General features: G+C 56.2%; 1 protein-coding gene and 1 long non-coding RNA gene across 5 annotated transcripts in view; one reads left to right on the top strand and one right to left on the bottom strand.

Annotated features, from left to right (window-relative positions):
* Positions 1-26186, top strand: part of KLF13 (KLF transcription factor 13) — a 45652-nt gene extending 19466 nt beyond the window's left edge. The window contains exons 2-3 of one of the 2 annotated variants that reach the window (XR_012330327.1): positions 20302-20943; positions 25928-26186. Coding sequence is in view for 1 of the 2 variants with exons in the window: in XM_019945791.3 (XP_019801350.1) it covers positions 20302-20591 (290 nt within the window). In the remaining variant the exon portion in view is untranslated. Of the gene's footprint in view, positions 1-20301 lie in introns of both variants that reach the window. The other variant, XM_019945791.3, reaches the window with a different exon arrangement.
* LOC109551801 (uncharacterized) lies at positions 11802-15595 on the bottom strand. 3 transcript variants are annotated; one of them, XR_004525342.2, is made up of 2 exons: positions 15285-15595; positions 11802-13869 (listed from the first exon to the last, which is right to left on the bottom strand). It is a non-coding gene; the product is annotated as an uncharacterized lncRNA (long non-coding RNA). The 3 variants fall into 3 exon arrangements; XR_012330328.1 differs by lacking the exon at positions 15285-15595 and adding an exon at positions 14433-14905; XR_012330329.1 differs by lacking the exon at positions 15285-15595 and adding an exon at positions 14539-14905.
* Positions 26187-26455: the final 269 nt, after the last annotated feature.

Genomic DNA, 26455 nt, shown 5'->3' with positions numbered 1-26455 from the left:
AGGAGTAGCCCTCCGGTCGGTTGAGCGGCCGTCGTCCAGGGGGCCGGGGATTTCGGGTGTGCTTGCCTTGTGCTTGCCCAGCCCTGGACCCCGTCTCTGGGCCTGGCCGGTGTCAGCCTGTCAGCCCTGGTTAGCCACCTCCCCTCTGATGCTTGCCCTGGCCTCTTGCCGCGTGAGCCTGCGGGGGTGCCCACCAGGTGGCTGAGGAGGAGATGGGGGCCCAGCGGGAGGATGGGAGTCAGAAGCGCGGGTGGCAGGAGGGGGCTTCAGTCCCTCCAGGCTGCTTCCCGACCCTGTCTTGGGCCTGTGGGGCTCCCTGCAGGTCACAGCTTCCGGCGCCTCTCAGCCCATGTGAGGTTGGGTGTGAATTAACTAAAGCAGACAAGGTCGAGCGTCCCTAGAATCCCATAAAGCCGGCGGCAGAATCAGCAGTCGGCCGTGTGGCCTTGGATGAACCAGGAGCACTAGGGGAGTTGCCGAAGCCACCAAGTCCCGGGAGAAGCTGTCACGGGAGTTGTGGCCGTTCCTCTGGATGGTGTGGCTCTTCCCTACTGTGTGAAGCCCTTCAGAGGGTCCCAGGGTCCCCGAGCTTTCAGAGCGGTCTGGCCTGTGGCCTCTGTTTTGAAGCCGGTATGCAAGTTGCAGGCCAGAGGGGAAGGGTCTGCCTGAGTCACAGCGGGGCGTGGGCATGGGGACCCAGTGATCCTAGTGTGGGGGAGGGTCGTCCCATAGGTGGCCCAGGCTCTTCCACGCGTGGACGTCTGTGAGCTTCATCTCATTACAGGTCTCGGGGGATGTATGTGAGGTTTCAGGCAGAGTGCCCCCCTTAGGTCCTGTCTTCACCCACTCGTGTTTAGAGAAAGCAGTTGGACGTGTAAAGAAGCCTCCTGGCTGACTTCAAGGGGCCCACAGGGTGGCTTTGGTGTGGGGACAGCCTTCTAGGAGGGTCTCAGGGGTGGTCCGGGCCAGTGCAACAGGCGAGGCCCACCAGGTTCTGAGATGCCCCGCAAGCCGGGCCAGAAGCCAGGGTGCTGGTGGGGCTGCAGCAGTTTTGAACCTGTGAGGAGCCCAGCTTTGAGGACCTTTCTGCAAGAACATGAATAGTGATGGCAAGACTAAGGACACCAGGAGGGTGGACAGCCACGCGGAGAGCTCCATAGTGTCCCTGGCAATGACTTGCCTTTTCAGATGACCCAAATCCACCATCCCTGGACCGGGTGGCAGCTTCTGAGTTGGGTCCCATCAACAGTTGGAAAATGTGTGCTCCACCCATGTTATGACTCGCTCTTGGTGCTCTGGGACCAGGTTAGATGTGAGAGTGTTCCTATTTCTCGTAAGAAGTTGACTTTACTGGAAGACTGCAATTTCAGTGCATTGCATTTGTTTTTATTTCTGATTTAAAAAGTCAAGCATGTTCGTGAAAGGATTTGGGAGACAGGAAAGTATTGAGAGAAAACTTAACAAGGAGGAAAAGCAATAACTTTAATCCCACGAGCTACTACGTTAACAGGTTAGCCCGTGTCTATTTTAACATTAAACGTGGTATCGTCCCACACGGTCATTTTACGTTTGGCCCTTTCCCACTCACTGTAACGTTCTGTCATGGTCACATCTCCAAAGTGCCTACTGGCTCTTGGACCTGGCCTTTCACGGTTGCCCAGTGCGTCCTCATCTGTTCGTCCCTGGTGTCCTAACCGGGCCCTGGGTTGAGGAGCTGTGACACCTCCTGTGACTTGCTCTTCTGTCACCCAGGTTGGGCTTGTCCTTGTGATTGTCCTGGGAGCCAGCAAGGGAATGTGCATTTCGGGGCAAATTGCCTTCTAGAAGGGAAGAATGTGTGTGAGAGCACCCAGCCGGCACCCTGGCAGGAAGGGTGTTGTTAGGTGTCCAGGGTGATAAATGGAATATTTATAAATGGAATGGAATATTTATAAATGGAATATTTCCTGCCATATCAATAAACAAAGGATGTCACAGTCACCAATGATTGCAACTCTCCAAGGAGAGCCGGTGAGCCCTGAGAAAACTCAGGGCTGGAAAGAATACCTGCCTTCTAGCAGTCATCAGACTGCAGCCACTCCCTGCGGTGAGCCCTGAGGAAACTCAGGATGTGAAAATACAGGCCCCAGATAGCTGAGGTGCACATCAAAGGAAGGATTTCAGTGAGCCCAGCGTCTTCCCACACCCAGAAAAGCGCTAAATTCCTTAACTTGAGATATCTGGTTTTCTTTATTTAACAAAACTTTTTGACGTTCCCAATTACCTGCTCTTTGTTGCAAAATTCCTGTGTATCCTGGCCCCTCCTCTCCCCTCCCCTCCCCTCCTCGGAGCAGTTTCTCAGAGCTATCTGAAACGCTGTCTCCTGGGCTGCAGTCTTCATTTTGCCCCAAATACAGCTTAACTTGGAGCTCTCGCGTTGTGCATATATATTTTTCTTAAGTCGACAAAGGGCTTTGCAGGACTTGGCTGGCTGGGAAGGCCCCAGACCCGCTCTTTACCCCAGGACGCTCAGACTGCCCTGTCGTACACCGCACCTCCCGGCCCTCAGGGCTGGAGGGCGTGTGGTTCGGCCTCAGACGCCACTGTCTCTTGGCCCTGGGAAGGCGGCCGCAGAAGCTTTGCTCATCTCTGGGGCTCAGGCCACGCCCAGAGCTTTCCATCTCTCCTCAGCGCTGGCGTCCGCCGGGGACTCTCTGCCTGGACTCCGATTCCACCCCTCAAGACCCCCTGGCTCTCTGCTCTGAACATATGGCTCTGGTGGCCAGGGCGGTGGCCGGCCAGGCCCTGGTCAGCGCTTCTGGAGATGTAAATGCAGCCTTGGCCGGCCCCCCCCTCCCGGGGGAGTGTGGGTCTGGGCCCTCCTGGCTAGGTGTGGGCTGGCATGCACCCTGCGGCAGCTTCGGTGACTGAGATGAGTGCACGTGTGACAATGGCGTCACACACGGTGGCTCCAGCTCCTGGCCCTGGGCTGGCCCCGTGGAAGGGTCTCCGAGGGCAGTCGCTGTGTCTTGGGGACGAAGCCCCATCCTCGGGGCCAGGGCCTCCTCGTGGCCTCTGCGTTCCAGGCCCCTGGGGGCTTTAGCAAAGGCTGTGCATCGAAGGGCCAAGCCGAGTGCCCTTAGAAGGAAGGGGGACGTTGCTTCCAGGTCCCAGGACCGCTGGGTGCGACCTCTAGGGGAGTGCAGCTCCCTGACCGCCTAGTGCCGATGAGCCGGCTGCCCTCCCTTTGTCCATCTGCGGCCACCGTGCGGCCGGCCCCCCTGGGGGCGGTCGGGAGTCAAAGTGCCCGCCTCCTAGCCACGCCCTGTGTGCTCAGGGCCTCTGCCCCCCCCCCCCCCCCCCCCCCCCCCCCCGCCTCACTCCGCCGTGTGACCTGGCGAGACCCTCGTTGGGCCTGAGTTCCGGGTCTGTCCCCAGACAGTTTTACTGGGTCAGGTGAAAAGGCGAGTCCCCGTGGAACTAGGCAGGAGCTCGGAGGCCTGGCTTCACGGCACAACCACGGGGGGTTTACACCCGCTGAGGCCCGCCGCCCACACCCGCCGCCCCCCCCCCCGCGCCTCCACGGGAGAAGAAGTCAGCCAGGCTAGTGCCAGGGAAGTCACCAAGGCCGTGGGGGAGAAGGCCCGCTCGAAGGGCGGCAGCAGGAAGTCCCCGTGGGAGGGAGGAGGGGAGCCCCGGGAGGGGCCCTGCTGGGCAGAGTCCCTGCCATCTGGCTGGCCCACCCCGAGCTGCCCCGTGTCTGGCCTGGTCCTGGCAGGGGTTGGGCAGCTTCCAGATTTGTTTTCATTTTCAGTTCCCTTTATTGCTCAAACCACCTCAGGGCCACAGAAAACAAATCGTTATCCTCAGCCGACCTCAGATTCCTGGCCTCAATTGTTCGCCGTTTGCTAATTTTAGCTTCTGATCATTTCCACCCTCGTCCTCCCCCCAAAGGGAGACACACACCAAGAATAGCGCCAGGAAGGGGGGCGGCGGTGTCTGTGGCCAGAGTTCCCACAGCCATCTGGCCGGGAGTGGGGGCGGCCCGGGGCCTGCCGCGGGGACCCCCAGGCCCTCTCAGCGGGGACCCTACACCCTTGGGGCACGGACGTGAGGAAGAGAAGGAGGACTCTTCTGTTTCTCCTTTTAAACAGAAACCAGGCTGTTTCTGGGAACGCTCCCACTCCCCCATGGCCCTTCCTGGCTCTCGGACCCCTGGAGGCTGCAACTCCCCAGCCTCCAGGGCCAAGGAGATGTGGAGAGTCTGGGGTCCAACGTGGCGCTTGGCTCGGCCAGGCCCGCTCCCCAACCGGGGCCCAGGGCCCCAGCCCGGCCTGCAGGCCACCACCCTGGCCTCAAGAGGGCAGGCCCGGAGCCACTGACCAAAGCCCAGCCTGGGGAGCAGCGAGTGGGCCTCGGGGACCGGGGGAAGGGTAAGGTCCAGCGAGCAGGGTGGCCTCCTGGCCAGGCCTGCTGGACAAGAGAGCAGAGCCTGCGAGCAGCACCCCGCAGCCCCGCCGCCCTCCGTTCTCTGCAGGGGATGCCGGACACCCCCTAACGTGTCAGAGCGCCCCCATTCGGAAACCAAAGTCTAACGTGTCTCAGGCTAGAGTACCGCCGAGTAACGTGGAATAAAGACAGTCGAAGCCCAAAGCACGCTCCTCCCCCCACCGGTGACCACGGAGCTGGGGAGTGGAGAGGGTCCCCCGCCTGTCCCTATGCCCACCCACCGTCAGAGCCGCATCACGGGGAGCAGGCAGCTCCCAGGACACGGCCACCTGACTCCTGACCTCGGTACCTGATGTGCTCCTCTCTCCTTGGAACTGTGGGCGTGGTCTCAATCGGGGCTGCCTGGCCCAGGTTCCGGTCCTGAATGTGGCCTCGTCATTGCCCGCCCTGGATGACGGCCCACCTCTGTGTCCTTGGGCTCTCTGGGCTCCTTTACCTGGATCCTTCCATTTTCTTACTTTTGCTCTCTTGTCATCCATTTATTTGTCTTTAACTCTTTTTCTGTGAGACTTTCTCAGTGTTCTCTTTGCAACCCTGAGATTGAGATTTGAGTCTCTGCCGTATCCCCCTGCTGTGTCCTTGCTTTCAGACCCAGTTTCTGGGTCTCCTCTCTTTAAGGAGCATCCTGTTCTTGCTTCACAGACACCATATCTTACCTCTGAGCATGAGTGACAGCTCTGGAAGTTTCATCTCCGCCCCTCTGCATCCCCTGGGCTGCCTCTTTCTGCTGGCCTGTTTGGCGCTCTGGCCCACCCGCCCACGTCAGAGGCTCTTCTCAGATGTCTGATGGTCGGTGGTGACTCAGAGTGCTGCCCAGAAGCCGGGAGCTGCCTGGGGGTGTACCTGCCGCAGCGCTGGGAGGGAAAGCCCCTTCCCATCGCAGGTGCCACTGCTGCCTCTCCGGCTGTGTTGTCCAGCCCACCAGCCAGGGCCCTCCTTTTGTCTAGAGATGTTATCCAGGAAGGACAGCCAGAGCCCCACCCAGCCAGCAGTCTTCTTAGGGCAAACAAGAAGGCAACTTTGTGGGGAGAGGAGAGGGCTGCCCCACAGGGTGGTGATCGCATGACTCTGCTGGTCCTGCAACGTTGGAACTCACTCCGGGCTGGGAGGACTCACCTAGGCAGGGGGGACTGGCTCTGGGTGGGGAGGACGTGCCCTGAGGAAGCATGAAAAGCAGAGTTGATATAGTCCCCCTCATCATGAAAATACACCTCGTGGTTCATCCAGAACTCATTGGCCAGAATCAGTTTTCAAGGCCCATCATAGCTGCAAGGGAGTCGGGCAGGAAGCATTTTAACGTGGTGCAATGCTGCTGCAAAAGCTAAAGTCATGTTGTCTGGAAAGAGAAGACTCTAAAATACAAAAAAAACAAAAAACAAAAAGAAAGAAAAAGAAGACCCGGACAGTGGGTGCTGGGCCAGTGGGCACTTAGCTGTTTCTGCCACAGTCGCCAAGCAGCTCCTACACATTTGTCCTTGGAATGGGCAAGTGTTGAGCAGGGAAGTGTCTGGCTGGCAAAGGTGGCCACTGTGTGAGCCAGTGCTAACACATCTGAGGAACCTCGGAAATCACTTACTTTCACCAGCATTTGCTTTTTTACCCAAGTGGCACTGTACTAGCCCTTTGCAGTATCTAAGAAGTACTGACTTATTGCTCAGAAATAAGCCACATGGTCACTGCTGTCATGATCACAAAATGTGAGTGCAATGGGTTTTCCATAGTTCACTATTTGAACTATAGCTGTCAGCTCTCTTTAGGCTTCTCTTGGCTGGGACAGGTTCCCAGACTTTCCTGTTTCCCCTGACCTTGACAGTTGTGAGAGATGGTAGCCAGGGATTGTGTAGAATGTCCCTCAATTTGTATTTGTCTTGTGTTTGTCTTGGGGTGAGACTGGGTTTATGGCTTTGGGGGGAAACTACCACAGAGGTGAAGTGCTCTTCTCATCACTTCATATCAGTAGGAGAGTGGTACCCACGTGACTTACTGCTGATACTTACTTTGTTGCTCAAACGTTCCAGCCTTGGGCAGGGACTGGGTCAGGTTAGCTCCTGTGTCCCTTGGAGCTGCCCCCCACATGTTGGCTTCTGTGCACTTCCTCACTTTCTGGCCTCACAAGCTGCTTCAGGCTGGTCTTGTGTGTTTCCCGCTCTAGTCCTGGAATGAGCCATTCCTCCACAGATCCCTGTTTCCTTCTACTGGAAAGTGGTATTTAGAAACCAAGATCTGGGTGCTGTGGTGCTCCTTGCTCCCAGGGTGTTGCTGCTTCTAGCCCTTCCCGGTGGACAGAGCCAGGAAACACGGATGAGTCGTAGCCTTTATACCGTTACTCATTTATCCCTCTGTGTGCACTCGGGTCTAAGCATGGGTTCACACTGTCTCATGAGTTCATGACATCTCAGACACCAGGGCAGCCCCCCAGGAAGGGCTCACTGGCCTCCCCCGGGTTCAGCTATAACCACCCTCTCCAACAGCGAGACACAGGCTCCCACCACCCCACCGTGCGTTCACCTGTTTGTTCAGCCCCAGCATACGTGTGAAGCATTTCGGGGATGGTCTACCCTGGATTCTCTCGTGAGAAGCTAGAGCTTTGTTCAAGTGCAGTTCCTCCTGACGGCTCCTTGTGCCTGCCCAATCCCCCGCCCCCGGAGGCCATGCCATGTGTTTGTAATAGGGCCAGAGTCTGCCGTCCCAGTCTGCCTTCCATCCCGGGATCCCCAGCCGCCTTTACAGACTAAACATTTGCAAATATTCAAGCGCATTCACGGTGAAGTACAGCTTACGGGTTTTGACAAATGCAGGGTCTTGTATCCACCATCCCAGCACCAGGCACAACAGTTCCATCGCCCTAAAAATGCCCCTGTGTGGTCAACCACTTCCCAATCCTTCAACCCCTAGAACCCCTGGTGTGTGTTCTGTCCTTGGTTTTTACCTTTGGTGTAAGGTCATCTGAATAGTCACACAAGGTACAGATTTGGGGGTCTAGCTTTTTCGACTTCGCAAGACGCATTTAAGGTGCATCCGTCTGTGTGTGCAGGAATCAGTGGTTCCTTTCTTTTTATGGTTGAATTGTGCTCCGCTGTGTGGATGCAGCTCGTGTTCATCCACTCACCTGCAGAAAATGCCGACTTCCAGTGTTGGCCGATTGTGAATAAAGGGTCTTTTCCCGTGGCGAATGCCTAGGGTGGGATTGCTGCCTTGTCTAGTGAGTCTGTGTTTAACCTCATGAGAAACTGTCAAACCGTCTTATAAAATGACTGTCCCACATCGCATTGTCGCCAGCAGCAAACGAGAGTTTCAGCTACTCCACCAGCGTTCAGCACGGTCAGTTTTTTGGATTCTAGCCACTCTCACTTGTGTGTAGTGCCATTTCATGGTTTTACCTGCATTTCCTTGATGGTAAATGATATTGAGCGTTTTTCACATGGTGTTTGCCATCTGTACATCTTCAGTTGAGTTTGGGTCTTTTGTTCAGTGCTACAATCAAATGTTCACTTACTGTTGAGATTTAAGAGTTCTTTATATATTTTCGACACGAGTTCCCTTTGCTTTTGATCAGCCTCACGTGAAGAACATTTTTATCAAGTCAATAAACCTGGATCTTTAGTTTTGGATTCCAGACTCATGTCCTTGCCTTTCTGGGGTGTTTGAGAAAATCTCTGATGAGATAGCCTGAAAGGCCTGAAATGTCCCTCCCAGGCTGTCAGCGGCTGCCAGGGCTAGTGTGCAGCAGATCACAGATTCCCGGGCAGGGGATGTTCCCCCCAAGACTGCAGTCAAGGGGGCCGGGGCCTTGACCGAGTCGCTCCCCTCAGCTCGGGGAAGATGCTCGCAACTTCTCTCTGGAGGCACTTAGTGAAGTGACCATCAAACAGAGAGGAAAGAAGTGGAAACATGTGTCTGTTCTTTGGGTTCAGCTCACGAGTCGCTCAGGGCGTTCAATCACCTGGAGAAAGTCCCTTGTGGGTAGTAGTCCGGGATCTGGAAGCTTTTGGGGTGGGAGCCGATATGCCTCTCCCTGCATGTCCCTTTAGGAGAAGCATGGGGTTGTGAGCCAGTCGTGTGTGTGTGTGTGTGTGTGTGTGTGTGTGTGTGTGTGTGTGTGTGACACAGAGCCAGACTCCAGAGCCCTTTTCTGGAGTGGCTGCTGGCCACCTGCTGGCAGAAACCATTGGGATTTTCTTATTGCCATTTGAAAGGGGACCTTGGGAACGGAAATTTTCCAATGTGTTTTGTAACCCTTAGCAAGCACAGGGAAAACACCTTTCTGAAATTCCTGGCATGTGGTCCTTTTGACCTTTGCAGGCATGTGCGCCCGTGCGTGTAAATGAGCGCTGCTCCCTCAGCAGAGGCCAGGGGTGCTGGCTTCCATGGAAGCAGGCCCATTCAGCTGAGCTGGAGTTTAGTGAGACTGTTATTCTGTAACAGAAGTCTGTAATATCTGTATACGTATATAGATAGGTATGGACGCGTATGTATACGTCACTGGTGTATTGCATTCTTTCTGACTGCAAAAAACAGTGCAGTTGAAAACTGTAGGAATTCAGAAAGGACGTGTGTGAGTCCCGTCTTCCCTAGATCACCCAAGATAACCGTGCGCCCTTCCTGCAGTTATAGCTCTGCAGCACGTGTGCCTCCCATGTGCACAGGACAGTGGGGCTCAGCCGCTCTGTGGTCTGTGTTCCTGGTTGGCCCGTGGGAATGGAACTGCGTGTGTAAGTGGACCCCAGCCTGTGGTTTGCGAGAACATCAGAGAGACAGCCGGCCGGCTCCATGCTCACCCGCCCCACCCAGCACATGAAACCTGGTTCCGGTGACCTTGGGGGCGACTCCAAGGAGCACCATCTCGGGGTCCCGGGGGGAGGAGGAAGCTTTCACTGGCCCTCCCTAGGCATTAGTCCCCTGCGAACCTGTAGAGGAAGGGGTCACTCCAGCCCTGAGGTTTCTGGGGGCACTGCAGGGGTGAGGATTTCAGAATGGCTTCTGCTTTCCTTCCTGGCCCGTGTCCCCAGGGTCAGCTCCCTTGGACATCTGCTCCAGGCTGGGCCGGAGGAGGGCATAAGCACAGGTGGAGGACCAGGTAGGATGTGAGGAGAAGGGCAGGCCCTAGCCAGGCCTGTGACAGGGGAGGGGCCGGCCTTTGTCCCCTGATCTGGAAGGCCCCCGAGAGTGCTGTTCCCCGTCAAGGTGGGCAGTGCGGATCTCTTCAGGTGGGGAGAGCGCGGGGTGGTGGGTGGCCCCCCTGCGCCGTGTGTGCAGCCCGGGATGCACGGAACAGCACCCAGGTTTGCTGCAGGGCAAGGCCTCCGGCCTACTGCTCCAGCATCTGCTCTCCACAAACAAAACTGGGTATAAACTGCTCCAAGTGGCTGAGGCTAGCCGGGCACTGGTGGATCTGGTGACCTGGGCTGCTGAGGGTGGGGCCCGGGAGCTTTCCTGGGCTCCTTCCTGGGTGTCTGGGGTAGGTCTTCTGCATCTTCAACTGTTGTAGCAAAAGTAGGTCAGTGACTGAGGTTTTTTTTTTTGCATCAGCTCCCTCAAAAACCAAAGGCATTTTAGGACTATAGTATAATGGCTTATTTATTTTTATTCTGATTTATTTGCTTTATGAAGTCAACTCTGAAAAGTCCATTGTTTGGCTCTGTTTTGTTTGAGCCTCGTGACTCTTTCCCTGAGGGAAACAGGGCTTGCTTCTTGCACCTGGAACAGGCCAGGTGTAGGTGCTGGGCCTGGAGGCGGGGTGCCGGGCTCTGGTTTTGAGGGTGCTGCCTCTGGGCGCCCAGTCCTTGCAGACAGGCCAGCCTCTCAGGAGAGAGCCGCCCGGCACTTGGCACACGTTGGGTGCAGGCAGGGACACCCCTGCCCAGGCTTGGGGGCTGCTGGCTCCTCCCTGGGGAGCCGGGTGGGGCATTCTGGGATGAGTGGGGAGGGTGGTCTCGGCGGCAGGTGCCGGCCTCTGGGCCCCATCTGGGTGATGGGCCAGTGGCCGCCAGGGTTTCCTCTCCTGCTCTCACCTGGGACGTTGTGGCCGAGGTCAGCATGGGCAGCTGGCCACAGCCGAGCCCGGTCCACGGTGGGAAAGGAGGAAAGCTGGACGCGGGCCAGCCACGCCTTGTGTGAGCTGGGGGAGGTCACTCTGACTTTCGACCTCAGTTCCCGTCTCTGAGATGGTCCGTCCTGACCCCTGCCTGCGTCTTGGGGTGGGTGGGGTCCCAAGTAGCGCACCTCGAGAGTACACGCCTGTGCGCCGTGGGGTCCCTGCCATCCAGGCCTACCCGGCAGGCACAGCGGCGAGGAACTGAGGGCTGGGGGAGGGGGCCCAGGAAGAGGAAGTGGGGCCAGAGTGGTTGCACAGGCTGTGTGGAGAAGCGGGTGAGAGCAGGGCGCTGCTGTGTCCGTGGTGAGTGGCACAGGAAGGGGGTCGCGTGGCCCACCGGACCAGGCCCTCTCCCAGGGGCCCCGGCTGACCTTGAAGAGTCGGCTTCTTTGGGGCGGGGGTGGCCAGGTTGGCCAGGGGCTTGGCCTGCGGTCTGGCTCCGGTGTGAGTCTCTTCGGACCTCTCCGTGTGGCCGCCGGTGACTATGCCACCCCCGATGTCCCAGTCCCACAAGGCCCCAGAGGCTCTTCCACGCTGTGCCCGCTCCCCCTGCCCCGCGCACACCCTGCCCTCATCCTGGCTTTTTATGGTCCGAGAGGAAACCCTTTCCCAGTAGCCTGAACAGGACCCCCAGTTCCTACCTCTTCACCGAGCTCTGGCCGAGGACACCGATTCTCCTGCCTGGAATTTGGGGTCTGCGTCCTGACAGTGGGGTGAATTCGCCTGGGCTGCAAGGGGAGGAAGGGGGGCAGCCGGCGCCTGCCCCGTCCACCTGGGCTGGTTCCAAAGGGTCAGTCAGTTGTGGGAGGGTGAACAGAGCGACTTTTATGACAGGAGCCTGGGGGACCTCCAGTGCATGATTACAGCCCTGGGTCTGCTGTTGTTAGAATGCGTCACCGTGGTCTTTTAAGTCAGGCCAGGTCTGTCAAACTCTTTATAAGGGAATGCCTTCCAACCCCGTTTGCAGTGGGACCAGGGGCTCTGGAGCCCTGGGGTCCTGCCCTGGGAACTCCTTCTAGAAAAGTAGATTGGACTTAATTGCTGTTCCTGAGTTTCTCATGCTCTCAGGCCCAACCCCCCTGCCAGGTTCTAAGGGGAGCCCTTGGACTGGTATCTGTGGCAGTGGGATTTGGGATGTGCTGTGGAAACAGCCTGGCCAGGAATGCGAGCGGTGTTCATTTAACACCCGCTTTTCAATTTGAGTTATTTGTGGCTACTGTTTCCTAGTTTGCTACAGATTTGTTTTTAATTTTTTGAATAGGTAAATGCACTGTGTGTTTCAAAATCCGTGGGTTTAAGTCATCTCCCAAGGAAAGTTCTCCAAGTCCCCCTTGCCCTCTGTGCGCTCAGCTCTCTGCCCCCACCATCCTCGGCTCCAGGTTCTCAGATGCCCGCCCAGAGCACCTCTGCAGACACAGGCAGACGTGCATGGGTGTGCACGCAGTACTCAGCCTCCTGACCGCGCGTTCTGCTCAGGACCTTGCTTTTCTCACTCAGCGCTGTCCCTCAGAGACCTTTCCGTCTCAGTTCAGAACGTGTTCCACTCCTTCTTCACAGGATTCTGTCTTACGGGTGTCTGTTCAATTTAGGTAACGGGCCCTGGAAGGGCATGAATTGTTTTGAGGCTTTTGCTGCACCGCCCCGCGTAGTCAGGCACACATCCCATCTTGCAGGCGTGCAGGTGTGTCTGTAAGATAGCTCCCCCGAGTTGTGAGTTCAGAGGATACGCACATCTGTCACTTGGATAGTTATTGCCAAGTCGGCCTCCGTAGACATTGTGGCAGTTTGTACTTCCATCAGCAAAGTGTGGGAGTACCTGTTCCCACCGTCTCAGCGCCCTGACAGGTGAAAAGTCAGGTGTCTCTGGGGGTTCATTTATATTTGTCTCCTGATGGGCGATGTTGAGCATCTTGTCAGATGTTCAGGAGTCATTGTACCTCCTGTTTATGAACTGTCAGCCACAGCCCTTGCCTATTTTTCTATTGAGTATTATGTTTTCCTTTTAATTTCTGTGAACTCTTCCTGTATTGGAGATTAGCCCTTTGTAACAAGAGCTGCAGATATATTTTTCTCAGTTTGTTATTTATTTTTTTTGCCTTTCCTTGTGACTTTCTCTGTGGAGACATATTTTATACTTTGTTGTCAAATTTATCAATCTTTTCACTTATGGGTTTTAGACTTTGATTCATAGAAAGAACTTCTATCTTAGCATTTTAAAGGAATGTTCTCAGGTTTTCCCCTAGAACATCTGTGGTTTCACTTTTCCCATTTAAATCTTTGATCCCTTCAGAACTTACCCTGGTTTAAGGTGTGAAGCATGGACTGGTTGTTACCTAGTTGTTCTAAGACATTTTTGGACACTGCCCTTCTGCCTTGCCTTAGGTGTCACTGCTTTCTGCTACACAGTTCCTATGATCTTAGAATCTGGTCCAGGCATTTCCGCTGTGCTCCACTGCCGGTCAGCAGCTTGTGCAACGGCATGTTGTATCTGGTGGTCTAGTCCCCCCACCTCATTCTTCTTCTTCAGCATTTTTCTGGCTGTTTCTATGTGTTTATTTTTCTGAATGAATTTTAGGATCAAGTTATCCTATTCCAAAACAAAGCAAGGCAAAGCAACAACCCAAAATGTCTACTTTTAAAAATACACCTGCATCCATTGTACAAACGTGGAGACACACGCATCTGCAGAAGGCGGATTTTCTCGGTTAACCCGTGCCCCCAGGCTGTGTGTAGCAGTCTCCAGCCAGGTGCCGCCTCCTTTCATGTCCTGCCAGCCCTGGCATGTGCGAGAGTACACAGGAGCGTGTGATGAGCCACACGCGTGCACCACAGCCGCGGTGGAGGAGAGCACCCAGGGCAGGGGCAAGGCCAGGGCCAGGCTGTTTCAGCAGAGATGAGCACTGGCTGGTGTCTGGCTGGGGACGCTCCCAGGAGCCCCACCAGTGATAACAGCATATCTCCTCTGAGCACCTGTGTGTTCTCCCACTTAACCCTCACCGTTACTGTGAGATGTGGCCATGACAAATGAGTAGGAGTGCAGGAGTTGGGGAGGGGCAGGCGCTGACCCCTGCAGAGGCTGCTTCCATGCCGAAATCGCCTCTTCTGCCTGCTGAGTCCTAGGGTGAGGGGGACCCCACGGAGTGGCAACTCTCTTTCCTGGGCCTCACCTCCCTCACCTGTACAATGGTGGGTAAGAGCTTGCAGCCTGGACTTCCCAGGAGATGGGGCATCTGTGTGTCAGCTCCATGTGGGTCTGTAAACCACCAGCAGAGTAGTCGAATGTCCTCCTAAAGAAAATAGGGAAGTCAGCCTCCCCCTCGGAGGACAGGCCTTTCTGCTGACCCCAACCAGCTTGGCTTTCCTTAGAGGCTGGTGGTTGGTCGGCCCCAGTGGTCGGCCATCTGCCGAGATGCCTCAGAGTGGGAGGGAGAGCGGGCCTCCCAGGAGTGAAGAACGTGGCCGTTTTGAGGTTGGGAGCTGGAAGCAGCCCTATGCTGGCGACCACAGATTGGAGCTATCTATTGATGAATGACAGGCCTCTTGCTAGCAGCGAGTAGCTGGGGCCTGGGAGCCCGGGAGCAGCTGTTTCTCTGTGGAGGCCTCTCCCCGTGCCACCCTCTGACTCTCTGGACCAGCCCTGCCTCTCACCATCATCCCCCCCAGACACACACCTGCATAGATGCCTTGTGCTCACTGAGTTCTGCTCTTGCAGGCCTGGGTACCCCTGCACCATCTGCTTTTCTGTCCCAGGGCCCCTGGTCAGAGATGCCTCTCCCCCCCTTCTCCCTTCCACGGAGGGAAGCCCAGCCAGGCTTCCCCGAGCCCGGGCCAGTAGAGCCCCGGCACTCACCGCCCAGAAGGGGCCCTGTTCTGCAGATGTTGCTCTGGTCCTGGCTCAGGGCACACACACACACACACCCCAACTCCCCGCCCCTGACTGCCCACCAGAGGCTCACAGACAGAAAAGAGCCACGATGGTCTTTTTTGTAGGTGCTGTTGGAGCCAGCACCTCCCTTCACCCCGTGGAGGCTGGCAGTTTGGCCGAGGCTGGATGGGGCGAGGGAGGTCACGGGGAACACGCCCTTGACGGAGGGCGAGCAGGAGGCAGTCTGAGCCGGAGCATGCGCACTAGTGAGCCCAGCTGCACCTGCGGGGGGCGGGCCTGGGGCGGGGCCAAGGGGGGTGGCTCCGCGAGGAGCCTCTTGTGGCTTCTCGGAGAGAACATACTGTTCCCGCCCAGGCTTGCGGCTTGGGCAAGAGTGTGGGACGCCCTGTTCCCTGATAAGATGAGGCAACTGCTCTCGGCCGCCTCGCAGGGTGCCAGGGAACATTTATGTAACCCCCGCCCTGCCTGCCCCCGGCCCGCCCGCACGACCTGCTACCTGCCTGCGCCCGCCCCCAACTATACACCTCCCGCCACTGCATACCCCCAGGCCCGGCGCCCCAGCTCCTCCCCACACTGCGCCCCCAACGACCAGCACCAGCAGGTCCTCGACCTGCCCCCACCGTTACCCACACCCCTCAGTCCTGGCTCCTTGGGGCCTAGCACCTACTGGCGGGTACCCACCCTCCAGCCCCCGGGTCCCCAGCGCCCCCTACAGTGACCCTGGCCCTCCCTCCTCCCTGTGCTTCCAGCCCCCTTCCTCCTTCCCTCACTAGGCCCTCTCGCCATCCTGTCCCAGTGCCCCCTACGCCCACACACCTGCCGCCCTCCTGGCTTCTGAAGGGGGGGGGCGGGCAGAGCGACCTGTGCGCACCCCAGGCTTAGGCTCCAGGGAGGCTGCAGGAGGCCTGGGCCCCCTTCAGGGGTCTGGGGTCTGGGTCCCTTGTGCGCTGGGCCTAGCTCCCTCCGGTGGCAGCCCCGCGGTACCGCTGCTGTTTCCCGGTCGCATCCCAGGAGGAGGCAGGTGCGGAACTTGAGCCTGGCCAGGAAGAGGCTCGGCTTTGTTTGGTGCACGGGTGCACGCCCCGCCGGTCCCGGACCTGCTGGCCCCTGCCCCGCTCTGGGTGCAACCGCCACTCCCCTAGCTCAGCTCAGCCACGTGCCACCTGGGGTGAGTCCCTGAGCGGCAGTGGCGGTTTTCAAAGTGAGGCCCAGAGACACCTGCAGGGACTCCAGACCCTCCAGTTGAGGTCAGAACTATTTTCTCAACAATAGCATTATTTGTCCTTTATTTTCTCAAAAGAATACAGTGGAATGTTCCAGAGGCTGCATGATGTGTGATGACATCATCCTTCTGACAGCTACTGGAATATGTGCTTGAGTTTAAATGTTTTTGTTTTAATTTCTACGATAAATGCCAATGGGCATAACCCAGGTGAACAAAAGCTCCCCGGGTTCCTTACTAAAAGGGTGAGCAGTGCTGTTGTGGAGGTCTCTGGTCTCTGTCCCCCTGTACAGGCTGCCTTTGCCCCATCCGTTCGCAGTTCTCCCGCTGCCCCTGGTCAGCCTCCCCGGTGCCGCTTGAATGTCACCACTCAGAGGCCAACCAAGCGAAAGCCGGTGGTGCTCCTCGCCAGCCTGCATCATAACTTCTGAATGGTTTATCCGTCTGTCTGTGGACCAGCTTATTGACCACCTGGAACGGGCTGACAGAAGAATAGAGGACGGACCAGGGAGAGCCCTGTCTGTCGACATCACACCCACGTTCCCAGGGCTGGGCACTGCTTTTGTGCTCCATAAAAGTGTCGTGCTGCTGATGCCCCAGTAGGCCAAGGGCTGCGTGCCGGCCGAGTAGTGATGCTGGGCTTTCCCCACCTGCCACCGGGCTGCCGGGCACCAACATCCCATCCTGTTGGATGCTGCCTTTCGCTGCCGCCCTGGGGTCATGCATCCCGTCTCTAATTATATACATCTAACACGCCTCCCAGGGTTGCAGCAGAAGGACCCTGAAAAGGACAAGCCTCCCAGTGAGGACACAGGGTTCATTAGGAAGCAAGGCTGAGTGTGGCTTTGGGTTGGTTCTGTGCCCAGCACCCCCACCCCCTGCCCCTCCCGGCAGGCCCAAATCCGAGGAGACCTAGTTGACAAGAATAATAGATAAGAGCAAAAATAACATCTCGGGAGTAAGCACTGGGTCTGTACCAGGCGCAGTGCCAAGGGCTGGTTGTGTGCAACCCTGTAGAGTCCCCACGTGGACCCCACTGTGAGGATGGGGCACTGTGTTCATTTCCTGTGGCTTTTGTAACCAATTAACCACAAACTGGGTGGCTTAGAACAACAGAAGTATGCTCTCTCACTGTTTTGGAGCGCTGAAGTGTGAAGTCAAAGTGTTGGCAGCGTTAGTCCCCCCTCCCAGTGTCTGGTGGCTGCCCCAGACTCCGAGTCCCCTGGCTTACGGGTACATCACTCCCTGGAGTCCTTCCCCCTTTTCTTCTAATGTTTGTGATCTCATCTCATGATCCCTACCTTAATTGTATCTGCAAAGACCTTTTTCCCAAATAAGGTCACATTGACAGGTTCCAGGGGTCAGGACTTGGACGTATCTTTGGTGGGGCCACTATTTACCGCCCCCCCCCCCCGCAGGCAGTGAGGCCTTTGTCTGAGGCCACGCATCAGTACACCACAGAGAGAGGAGCTGAGCCTCATCTGTTGGACCTGGTGCACCAAAGTCTTGAGTGCAGCGCCGGTCACGTGAAAGGACGCCACTGTATTTCGTGCTGGACCTTTCCAAACACTTAAATGATAACTGCGCTGTGAATCTCCTAGGGTGGGATTAGTGTGCGGTATTTCTCAAACTTTGTATTGATTCTTCCCCCCGCCCCCAGAACCGATTAACAGTTTTAAAATTCTGACTTGGTGTTGGGCTAGATATTTAAAGAATTACTTTTCTGCATTCCTTTTTATTGTTATCAAAGACATAAATGCATATGATTTTTTTAAAAGACACATAACACAAAAGAGTTTGCAGCAGCAAAAAAATCCTCTTCCCAGTCCAGCCTTATTCTCTAGAGATCAATACTGCTCTGATTTTAGTTGTCTCGGTGGTTACTGCCATAAATAAAACTGTATGATATTATTACTGTTTCTCATTTTATCAACTTTAGATGCCATCCCTTACCTCCCTACCCTGAAATTTAAGGAATTACCTCATTCCTACCCATCCCCCACCTCCTTCCGAATTGATGGTTATATGATTGTTTTTAATTCTTTTGTTGATTATCCTTATAGCTTTTAACCTCATTTAGAGATTTCCTTTGACTGCACATGGGTGTATTCCTACCTCTCCCTTAAACCCACATTCTCTCCTGGGGCCACGAATCAGTGGTATGGGCTTTGTCTATAAGATCGATTCTAAACACTGACAAGTAGTGCTGGGGTTCACATGATCACGACTGTGTGAATGTTGCTTCCGTATGCCAGGGCCTCTGTTTGGAACTGCATTCCCTTCTGCCACCTCATGGGGTTGTTGTGAAGGACAAATAATACACAAAAAGCCCCTAAAACAGTGTTTGGCTCGGAGCTCTTCCTTCGTTGCTCGTAATCATGTGGCATTTTAGTTTGCTTCTAATTTAGACAATTTTCTTACATGTCTTCTATTTTTCCTGGAGTTACTAATTGCCTCTCTTTTTTCCCTTTAACCAAAGAATAGTATGTGCCTTGGCCGTGTCCTGAAATGTGTTCAGCCTCTTGATCATGCTCTATGGTACATGGAACTCCCTTTCTTCTTGTAACCCTCCCTCTGTGATTCCTGGCCCACAGCTCCAGTGGCCCACCAAGTCTCCCTCACTCTTGTCCTGGGATGACCCTTCATTGTTCGCTTACTTCCCTGGCTTCTCAGTTTTTTCTTAATTTTGCTAGAGTGTGCAAGGTAAACTTGGGAGGCTGTGTTTCTTTGTCATCTAGCAGCTAGTGTAACTTACGAGAAGTCTGGTGTGTGTCCCAGCCTTGCTCCCTCCCAGACGACCTGCTTCTCCCCTTTCTCTCCAGTAAGTTTTGGGATCTCTTGTTACCTAGTGTTCTGACACTGCAGATATTCTCACAGCAGGAGCCTTTCCTCACTCCTCCGCCCACCTCTGTGCTAATAACCCTTTCCATGTTAGTTTCCTGTCTCCTTTTTTTACTCTGACAGATACTGTTCTATTGTTTCTTTGGTAATTTCCTCTTCTCCATTTTTTTGTTCTTTTCCTCAGTGTCTTCTGTTAGTTAGATGTTGTACCCACAGGATTGATTCCGTGACGCTGAACTTCTAGCTCTTACTGTTAGTAACAGATGGGAAGTGATGGTTTGCTCTCTTGCTTGATTGTGAAACCACCCCGCCCCACCCTGCCCCCCCCATAACAGAAAATCAATAAGGAGAGCAAACAGAGCCACACACAGCTCTCAGCCTCAGCATTGCTAGGAGACAGAGAACACTGCAGCATTCACGTTTTCTAGAGCTGTTTTTTTGGTTCTCTTTTTCTGGGATATTTCCTTGAGTACGTTTCCAGCTTTTCTATGGAATTTTTGTTTGGGCAGCAACACTCTCAACTTCTAAACACTATTTTTTGTTCTCTGAACTTCCTTTTTATCCTGTTTGCTTTATGCATAAAATTTTATCTGAAATTTCTTTGAGAATGCTAATTAGAATTTTTAGCTTAATATTCTCTTCTGTTTCCCGGCTTTACTCTTTTTTCCTCTGGAGTCAGTGGTTTTGTTGCTCTTGGCCTTTCCCTTTCATGCCACTGGTTTTCCTTGGATGTCTGGCCATCTTTGGGTGTCTGTTTATATTTAAGGTTGATGGGCTCATTTGGAGTGGGCGGTGTCGATTTCCTCTGCTGAGGCACTGGTGGACCAGCTTCAAGGGCTGGCTCTCAGCTTCAGGGCCAGAGTCCGGGAGGGAGGGGGAGAAACGGGGCAGGAAAATGTACGGTGTGGCCAGCCCCAGTGCCAGAGGGCTGCATTCTGGGGTGCTAGAACCCCCTGCTGGTTCTCCCTGTGCAATTGATGTCTTTTGTGTGTGTGCGTGGTTCAGAGTTTGCCTGGGTAAAGGCTGGCCTGCCCCTTGCCCTGAGCAGGGGATGGGAGGGAGGGACGAGGTGCTGACCGTAGCCAGCCTTCCTTACCTCCCCCTGCTAGGTGTCACCCCGCAGCCTCCTCCTGTGCTGCCTGTTGGCCATGTTGGAAGATCTCTGAGAGGAGGAGCTGCAGACTCTAGTTGGAGCCTGTTGCGGTAAACAGACATCTCGGTCACAGACTGTCAGGCCCTGGAAATAGTCCATCCTGACCCATTCATGTTACAGATGAGGAGACTGTGGACCATCTGAATGGTGGCTGGGCGCTGGTGTCAGCAAATTGTCTGCAGGCCCTGCAGGGCTTGGGGCCTCTGGAGTAGGGCTCCTGGTGGGGCCAGGGTGGTGTGGCCAAAGTTGCAGGCCTGCGAGCTCTCCCTGACCCCTCCACCCTCTCTCTCCTCCTAGTTTCCCTTCTTAGAGCCCAGGGACCGGCCTGTGCTCCCCGCCACCGCCTAGGGACAGCTGACCCTGCAGAGGGTGTTGCGTGGCACGCCGTGCCGGGCACTTGAGGGGGCCGCAGCACCTGGCATGCTGCCATTTCCTCTCGGGAGATGTCTGCTTACATCCACCCTGCGGACAGGAGGGCGCTGGCACCCACACCTGTACCCTGAAGGATTTGTCGCCGAGGCTGTCAGAGACGGGGCACCGAGGGAGGTGCGCAGGGAGGGAGGGGCAGGCTTGGGTGTGGGCTGTGACTGACCCTCCCTCTGCCGTGTCGCCCACAGGGGAGCGCCCCTTCGCCTGCAGCTGGCAGGACTGCAACAAGAAGTTCGCGCGCTCTGACGAGCTGGCGCGGCACTACCGCACGCACACGGGCGAGAAGAAGTTCAGCTGCCCCATCTGCGACAAGCGCTTCATGCGCAGCGACCACCTGACCAAGCACGCGCGCCGCCACGCCAACTTCCACCCAGGGATGCTGCAGCGGCGCGGCGGGGGCTCGCGGACCGGCTCACTCAGCGACTACAGCCGCTCGGACGCCAGCAGCCCCACCATCAGCCCGGCCAGCTCGCCCTGAGCGCCGGCGGCGGGGCGGGGCGGGGCCCGCGGCAAGCCACGCCCTTCCTTGCCACGCCCACCCTAGGCCCCGCCCAGCCCCGCGGCCCCTCCTCCTTACCATAGCCATGAGCAGATGCTCTCACTTCCTCCCGTGATTCTGTGTCGTTTCCTTTTGTAATCAGAAGAGAGAGAACTTTATGAAGTCAATGACAACAAAAAAAACGATTTTCTTCACCTCAGGTGTCAAATTTGTAAAAAAACAACGAAAAAATTCCAAAAAACACCATCCACGATTGCACAAGAGACATACCCACGAAGGTGATTCAGCGGTGTTGAACCCCCCTTTCTCAGGGATGGACATGTTCCACGAGGTCAGTGAGGACACCCCCTTCCTGCCGCCTTACTCTGTACATAGATTTGCACTCTGGAATTTCCTTTTCGGTTTGGGCACACACTGGGGGCAAGGCAGTGCAGGTGAAGCTCAGCGCAGGCGGCGGATAGGCCGGTCGGTTAGTTTGGAGCCGTGGTCACCGACCTTGTGCTTTCAGGGCAGACCCCCTAAGCAGGGCCCGCGGCTCCCTCTTCCTGCCCCCTGCCCAGCTTCAGCCTCGCCCCAGCTGGCAGTGGGCTCAGAATGCAGACGGCTCAGAGGGACGCCTTAAGCCGTGATGGGTAAGGGGAGGACTCCCCAGGGAGACTGTAGGGGTCCTCGCCTCCGGGACCCTGCCCAGGTCCCCCTCGGAGCGCTGGAAGCAGAGATGCAAACCCGTGTTGGGCAGCCGGCCGCACCATCTGATGTCCACATGGCCAGGGCCCCCGCCCGCTGCTGTGTCCCCACAGAAGGCCCCAGGACCTTCCACTATTACACCACGTTTTCTGACTGGCCTCCTACAAGGGTGTCCGAAGGTGTCATTGGTGCGTCCAGTTCCCACATTCTCCCCGACCGGCCCTGCTCTTGGGATGCCTTTGTTTGACACGATGGGTAAAGCGGGGCCACCCGGCCAGACGCTCTGTGTGTGTGGCTTGCTGTGGCCGCGCTCGGCTCTTCACAGATACTGTTCCGTAGCAAGAGACCGGAACATTGTGACTTGGAACGTTGGGGGGTGGTGAGGCGGATGTCATGGGAAATGCAGTCGGAGAACGTGCATTCTCTTTCCTCCCTGGGGAACACCGGACGGAAGTTGTGGGAAACGCTTTTTTCAGACCCACCGTGTCCCCAGCTCAGAATTAGCGAACCCTCAGCTTCTCCATGAGCCCTGTGTCCCCTGGACTCCTCCCTTCCCCTCCTACCTGGGAGGCCCCGGCCTGTGGGGCAGTAGGGTGCAGGGCCCCACCGCCAGCCTTTCCGTGCTGACGGGGGCGGGCAGAGAGCTGGGGACGTCTCTCCCGGAGCTCTGACCTGGGCAGGTGGGTCAGGCCGGGCTCCAGCGCACTCCTCAGTGGAGAGCTGAAGCCACCACCTGCCCAGTCACCTCCCTTCCCTTCCTCCAGGGAGTCGGGGCCTGTAAATACAAGTCCCCAGGACAGTGTGTGTGAGTGTGAGTGTGTGTGTGTGTGTGTGTGTGTGTGTGTGTGTTGGGGCAGGGAGTGTGGGTTTGGGAAGGACTTGGGGTATCTTGCAGAGACCTCTGTTCATTTCGATGAGGAGGGATGATCCTTGGGACCTCAGAGGGCCGTAGAGGGGCTTCCCTGAGCCCAGAGTGCCTTGGTTGTGGTCATTCTGCTTCCACCCCGAGCCGGTCATGGCGAGGGATGCAGCACAGAGGAACCCCGGAGACCCAGGCCCAGCTGGTGCTCGTAGCCCCTGGGCGGCTCCAGAGCAGATGGGCACCCTCCGTCCCTAGCAGCCAGGGGCAGGCAGGCTGCTGTCTGCAGCGCTCTGGTTGCCATCTCTAACGCTGCTGTGTGTCAGCTGGGATCAGCCAGTGGTGTGGTGGTGGCTTCTGAGTAGCGTGGTAGCTCCTGAGCTGTGCGGGAGCGTTGCTCTTGCTATGGGTGGGAACCAGGCGGGAATGGCGTGGGGTGAGGGGGTGGCCCCACCCTGGCTCTCGTTGGGTTGTGTGACAGCCCTGCTCGCATTTGGTCCAGGAGAGAGAACGGGACGTGCTGGCCACCTGGACGGAGCCGCGCCCTGAGCACCTGGGGTGAGAGCTCTTCACGCCCGGTTCCAAAGTGAGGCCCGGAAGGGCCCTCGGAGGTCCCTCCCAAAGTTGTTTCTGGGTGGGGCAGAGAACGCCACACTCTGAATACACTTCATGTCTCAGGAACTCACATTCCAGGTTCAGGAATTTTATTCCAAAGTCCTTTGGTGTGCTCGCCCCGCACGGGTCCCTGAAGGCAGGGAGAAGCCACGTGCCCCGAGGGGCCGCGCTTCCTGTGACCTGCCCGCAGCATCGCGGAGCAACAAGCGTTTCTGACCCCCCTGCTCTCTGCATATAGGAAGGGGGCAAAAGGACTCTAAACCCAGTCATCGTGGAATAAAAGAAGAGTGGTTTGTTTTAGAGGCGGGGTGGGGGGGTGGGGGAGGGAGAGCGGGCGTTTGCTGTTTCCAAAGAGAGCACTTAATTTAATGTTTCCTCTAAGTGACCCAGGGCTGTTCCGTCTGATAGATGGAAGGGTGACATTGCCTTAAAACAGAAATATGCAGGCGTTGGCTCTTCTCGGCAGATGAGTGTGTCTTCGTTCCCAAAGTAGTTCTCGTCTGATGGCAGGTTGCGGTCCTTCTGAAGTGGGCCTGGTCGGGAGACAGGCCACCGTACTTCTGCCTCGGGTCACCTGGAGGGAACTCCCGCCCGGCAGCCCCAAGCACTCGGCCTGGGGTTCCAGCCAGCAGGCAACCTGACTCATCTGGGGCTAAAATTCATCTCACTTGAAGGGTGGGAAAAATCCATATATCTCAGGCTAAGTTCGAATGGGCTCTTGCTAGCATCTCATCATCGCGACACGTGGAGTGCGTGTGGAAAAGAAGCGTGCGGTGGCAGGCCCCGGAAGGCCGCACTCGCTCAGACCCCCACGGAAAGCAGTTACACGGTTGGCGACCCTGCTGAACAGCCTGTATTTTTTTCTAAGATGTAGAATTGTCTTCCCGGCCTGGGTTTGTTTCAGGGTCTTTCATTTTTCTGGTTTATGGCCATGCTTGCTGGCTTCAGTGTGAGTGAGGCACCCCCAGGACTCCTAGAAACAGTAGCGAAAACTCAAACCTTTCTTTTGTGGCCGACTCCAGTGCTTGCAAGGCCAAGGGGGCAGAGATCTCAAAACAAAGGTTGCCTGACTGAAGGGAGAGTTTCCCTCCAAAAAGGCCTACAAGTGACCCTGGACTCAACCAGGGGGCTGGTGTTCAGCCCATGTCCCGCACAAGGAAGCCCCCTTTGCGTCAGCCATGTTAGGGTTGTCAGCTCCCCATACACCTACCCTATTCTACAGCCATCGGGAAAAACGCAGCCCCTTCCACGAAGGGCCCTGGGGTCCTCTCCTGTTGGGTGCTATGTAGGAATGGGCAGTGATGCCCTCGATGGGAATGTGGTCCTGGAGGTGCCCTACCTACATCCTGCTGCACCCCACCCACGGCACTCGGGGTGCACGACGATCCCCCTTAATTCTGAGGCCACGCATCCGGGCAGGTGCAGGGTTCGCCAGGGTGCAGCCTCCAGGTGCAAACTTCAGCAGCACTGGGGTCCCCAGACCTCCCCATGCCCTGGGTCACAGCTCAGACCAGGGAAGGTGATTCGGAGGTGGGGACAGACAGCTGGGCCACAGGTGGCCCCCAGCCCTCCTCTGGGGACACACAGACAGGGCTGGTGGCTTTCTGGGGTCCAAGTGAAGTGCGGCAGAAGCGGGGTCTCCAAGTCTCCTCCCCTCCCCCCAGCCCAGTGTCTCCAGAAGACTGGCCGCTTTTCTTGCCAGAAGCAGGTGCTAAGGTGGCTGCCAGCGTCCAAGCACGCCCCAGGGACTCGCCCCTAGAGCTCAGCAAACGAGAGGGCCACCGAACAGGGAAGCGTGATCTGAGCAATAGCGTCCCCTCATTTCTCAACTCCTGGTTTCGGCTGTGTTTACAAGGCTACCTGATGTTTTTGACTTCTGACAGCTATCACTTTTTTTTTTTTCAAACCCTTTTTCCAAAGTCATTTAAAGACTGAGTGCTGGAAGGTTTGAAGGGCCTGTTATATCCATCATGTTGTAGCCGGTAAGAAATGCTTTGCAGGTCACCCACATCTTTCTGTCCAAAGATTCCACGTGCGATTCTGGTGACCATATTTTCCAAAGCTAAAATCAAGGGTGTGGGCTGACCCTTTTTGAATTCAGGATCACCCTGGGAAAAGCCAGGTCCTGTAACTGATTTTCCCGATTCTGAGGCTGAGTTTTCAAAGGTTTGTCCCAGACACATCCCAGAGAATTTTGTACCAGAATTCGGATGCACAGTCCAACTTACTACTGATTAATGCCTGAACACCGTTTAGGGAGAGGCCCTTCCCCCACCTGCTACTCTGTCTCTCATCAGTTAGAAGAGTTGGACTCGGTGGGAGGCATGAGCCTGGGGCCACACTTGGTTTCTACTGACCCCCATCGAGGTATTGGACTTGCAGTGTTCCCCCGACCTCACTCAGCCTCTCCCCTTCTCATGCAGCTTTAAAACCTTACTCCTTTTATTTAAAGATGAACAGGATGGGAGAAAGTGGCTTCCCCTGCCCCGCGCATCATGCATTCCCTGCGGGGGACACAGGATACATGGGGGTCGGCGGGGCCGCGTAAGCAGCTTTCTCTCAGGGCTCGGGACGTCTTCCTAGTGACATGGCGACAGGCTGCTGCACGTGCTCGTTTGGAAACCAAGCTGAATGCCTGCCTGGCAACCACAGGTCTGGGTGAAGGCCGTCTCTCCCACTCAGCCCAGGGCCGCCTGTCCGAGGCCAGATGCCTCCCTCCCCAGCCTGCCTTCCATGGAGCAGGGGGCCACTTCCCAGTGTGGCTCAGACACCCGGGGGGAGGCGTCCAGTCCTGGGTCGGGGTGCCTGTCTGGGTGTGGGTGGGAGGCTTCGCTCCCTCGCCTCACCTTGGAGAGTCCCTTGTGCCAAGTGCCGAGGACCCTGCGGGCTGGAGGCGTCGCTCTCCCGAGCAGCTGTGGGTTGTCGGGCGCGGGCCGCTGTGGCTCCCACGGGGCCGGGAATTGCTGTGTGGGTGGGCCGGGTGCACGCCGGGTCTCTGCACAAGGGGCCCCTCCTCCTCCCAAAGCCATCGATGGAGCTTCTCTGGAATTGTTTGCCAAAATCCCAAGGTAGAATCCAAGGGTCCAAGACCATTTCCATCGAGCACACGTTTTCCTTTTCCATAGGAACTTTCTTTGTTGTTTTTTTTAACCAGCACCACACCATGCTTCCGAAGGCCATGTTTCGTCTTTCCTGGATCACTACAGTGAAGTATTACAGTTGTACAGTTCCCAATCTGGCCTTGGCTTGCTCGGATAAAACTTTGTATGTATTTTGTAAGGCATAGATTCTATATTGTAATGATGTCCTATGCAAAAAAAAAAAAAAATTAACTAAATTGTAAATTTTATTGTTTTAACGTGTATGCATGTTTAGTGACGTTTACATTTTGAAATAAAATTTATGATTCATTATTTGCCAGAGCCGGTCCTTTGATGGGCGTTGGAGAGGCTCTGGGAGGGGAGGGAACTGAAATGACCCAGCTCAAGCAGTTGGATGTGGTTGGCTGAGGGGCGCACACCAGCCTGGAACTGGCAGGCCTTAACACTGGGAGAGGGCGAAGGCTTTGCAGGGGGTCAGTGCTCTTCTGGCTCTACCCCGGGGCCCTCGGATCATCACATTCCCCCTCCCACCCCACAGAAAGCTTATCAGCCTCAATCCCCAGGAGTGCTGAAAAGAAAGG

Source organism: Tursiops truncatus, chromosome 2, assembly GCF_011762595.2.
Source record: "Tursiops truncatus isolate mTurTru1 chromosome 2, mTurTru1.mat.Y, whole genome shotgun sequence".
Classification (NCBI taxonomy): Eukaryota; Metazoa; Chordata; class Mammalia; order Artiodactyla; family Delphinidae; genus Tursiops; species Tursiops truncatus.
This window is presented reverse-complemented; position numbering and strand designations above follow the sequence as displayed.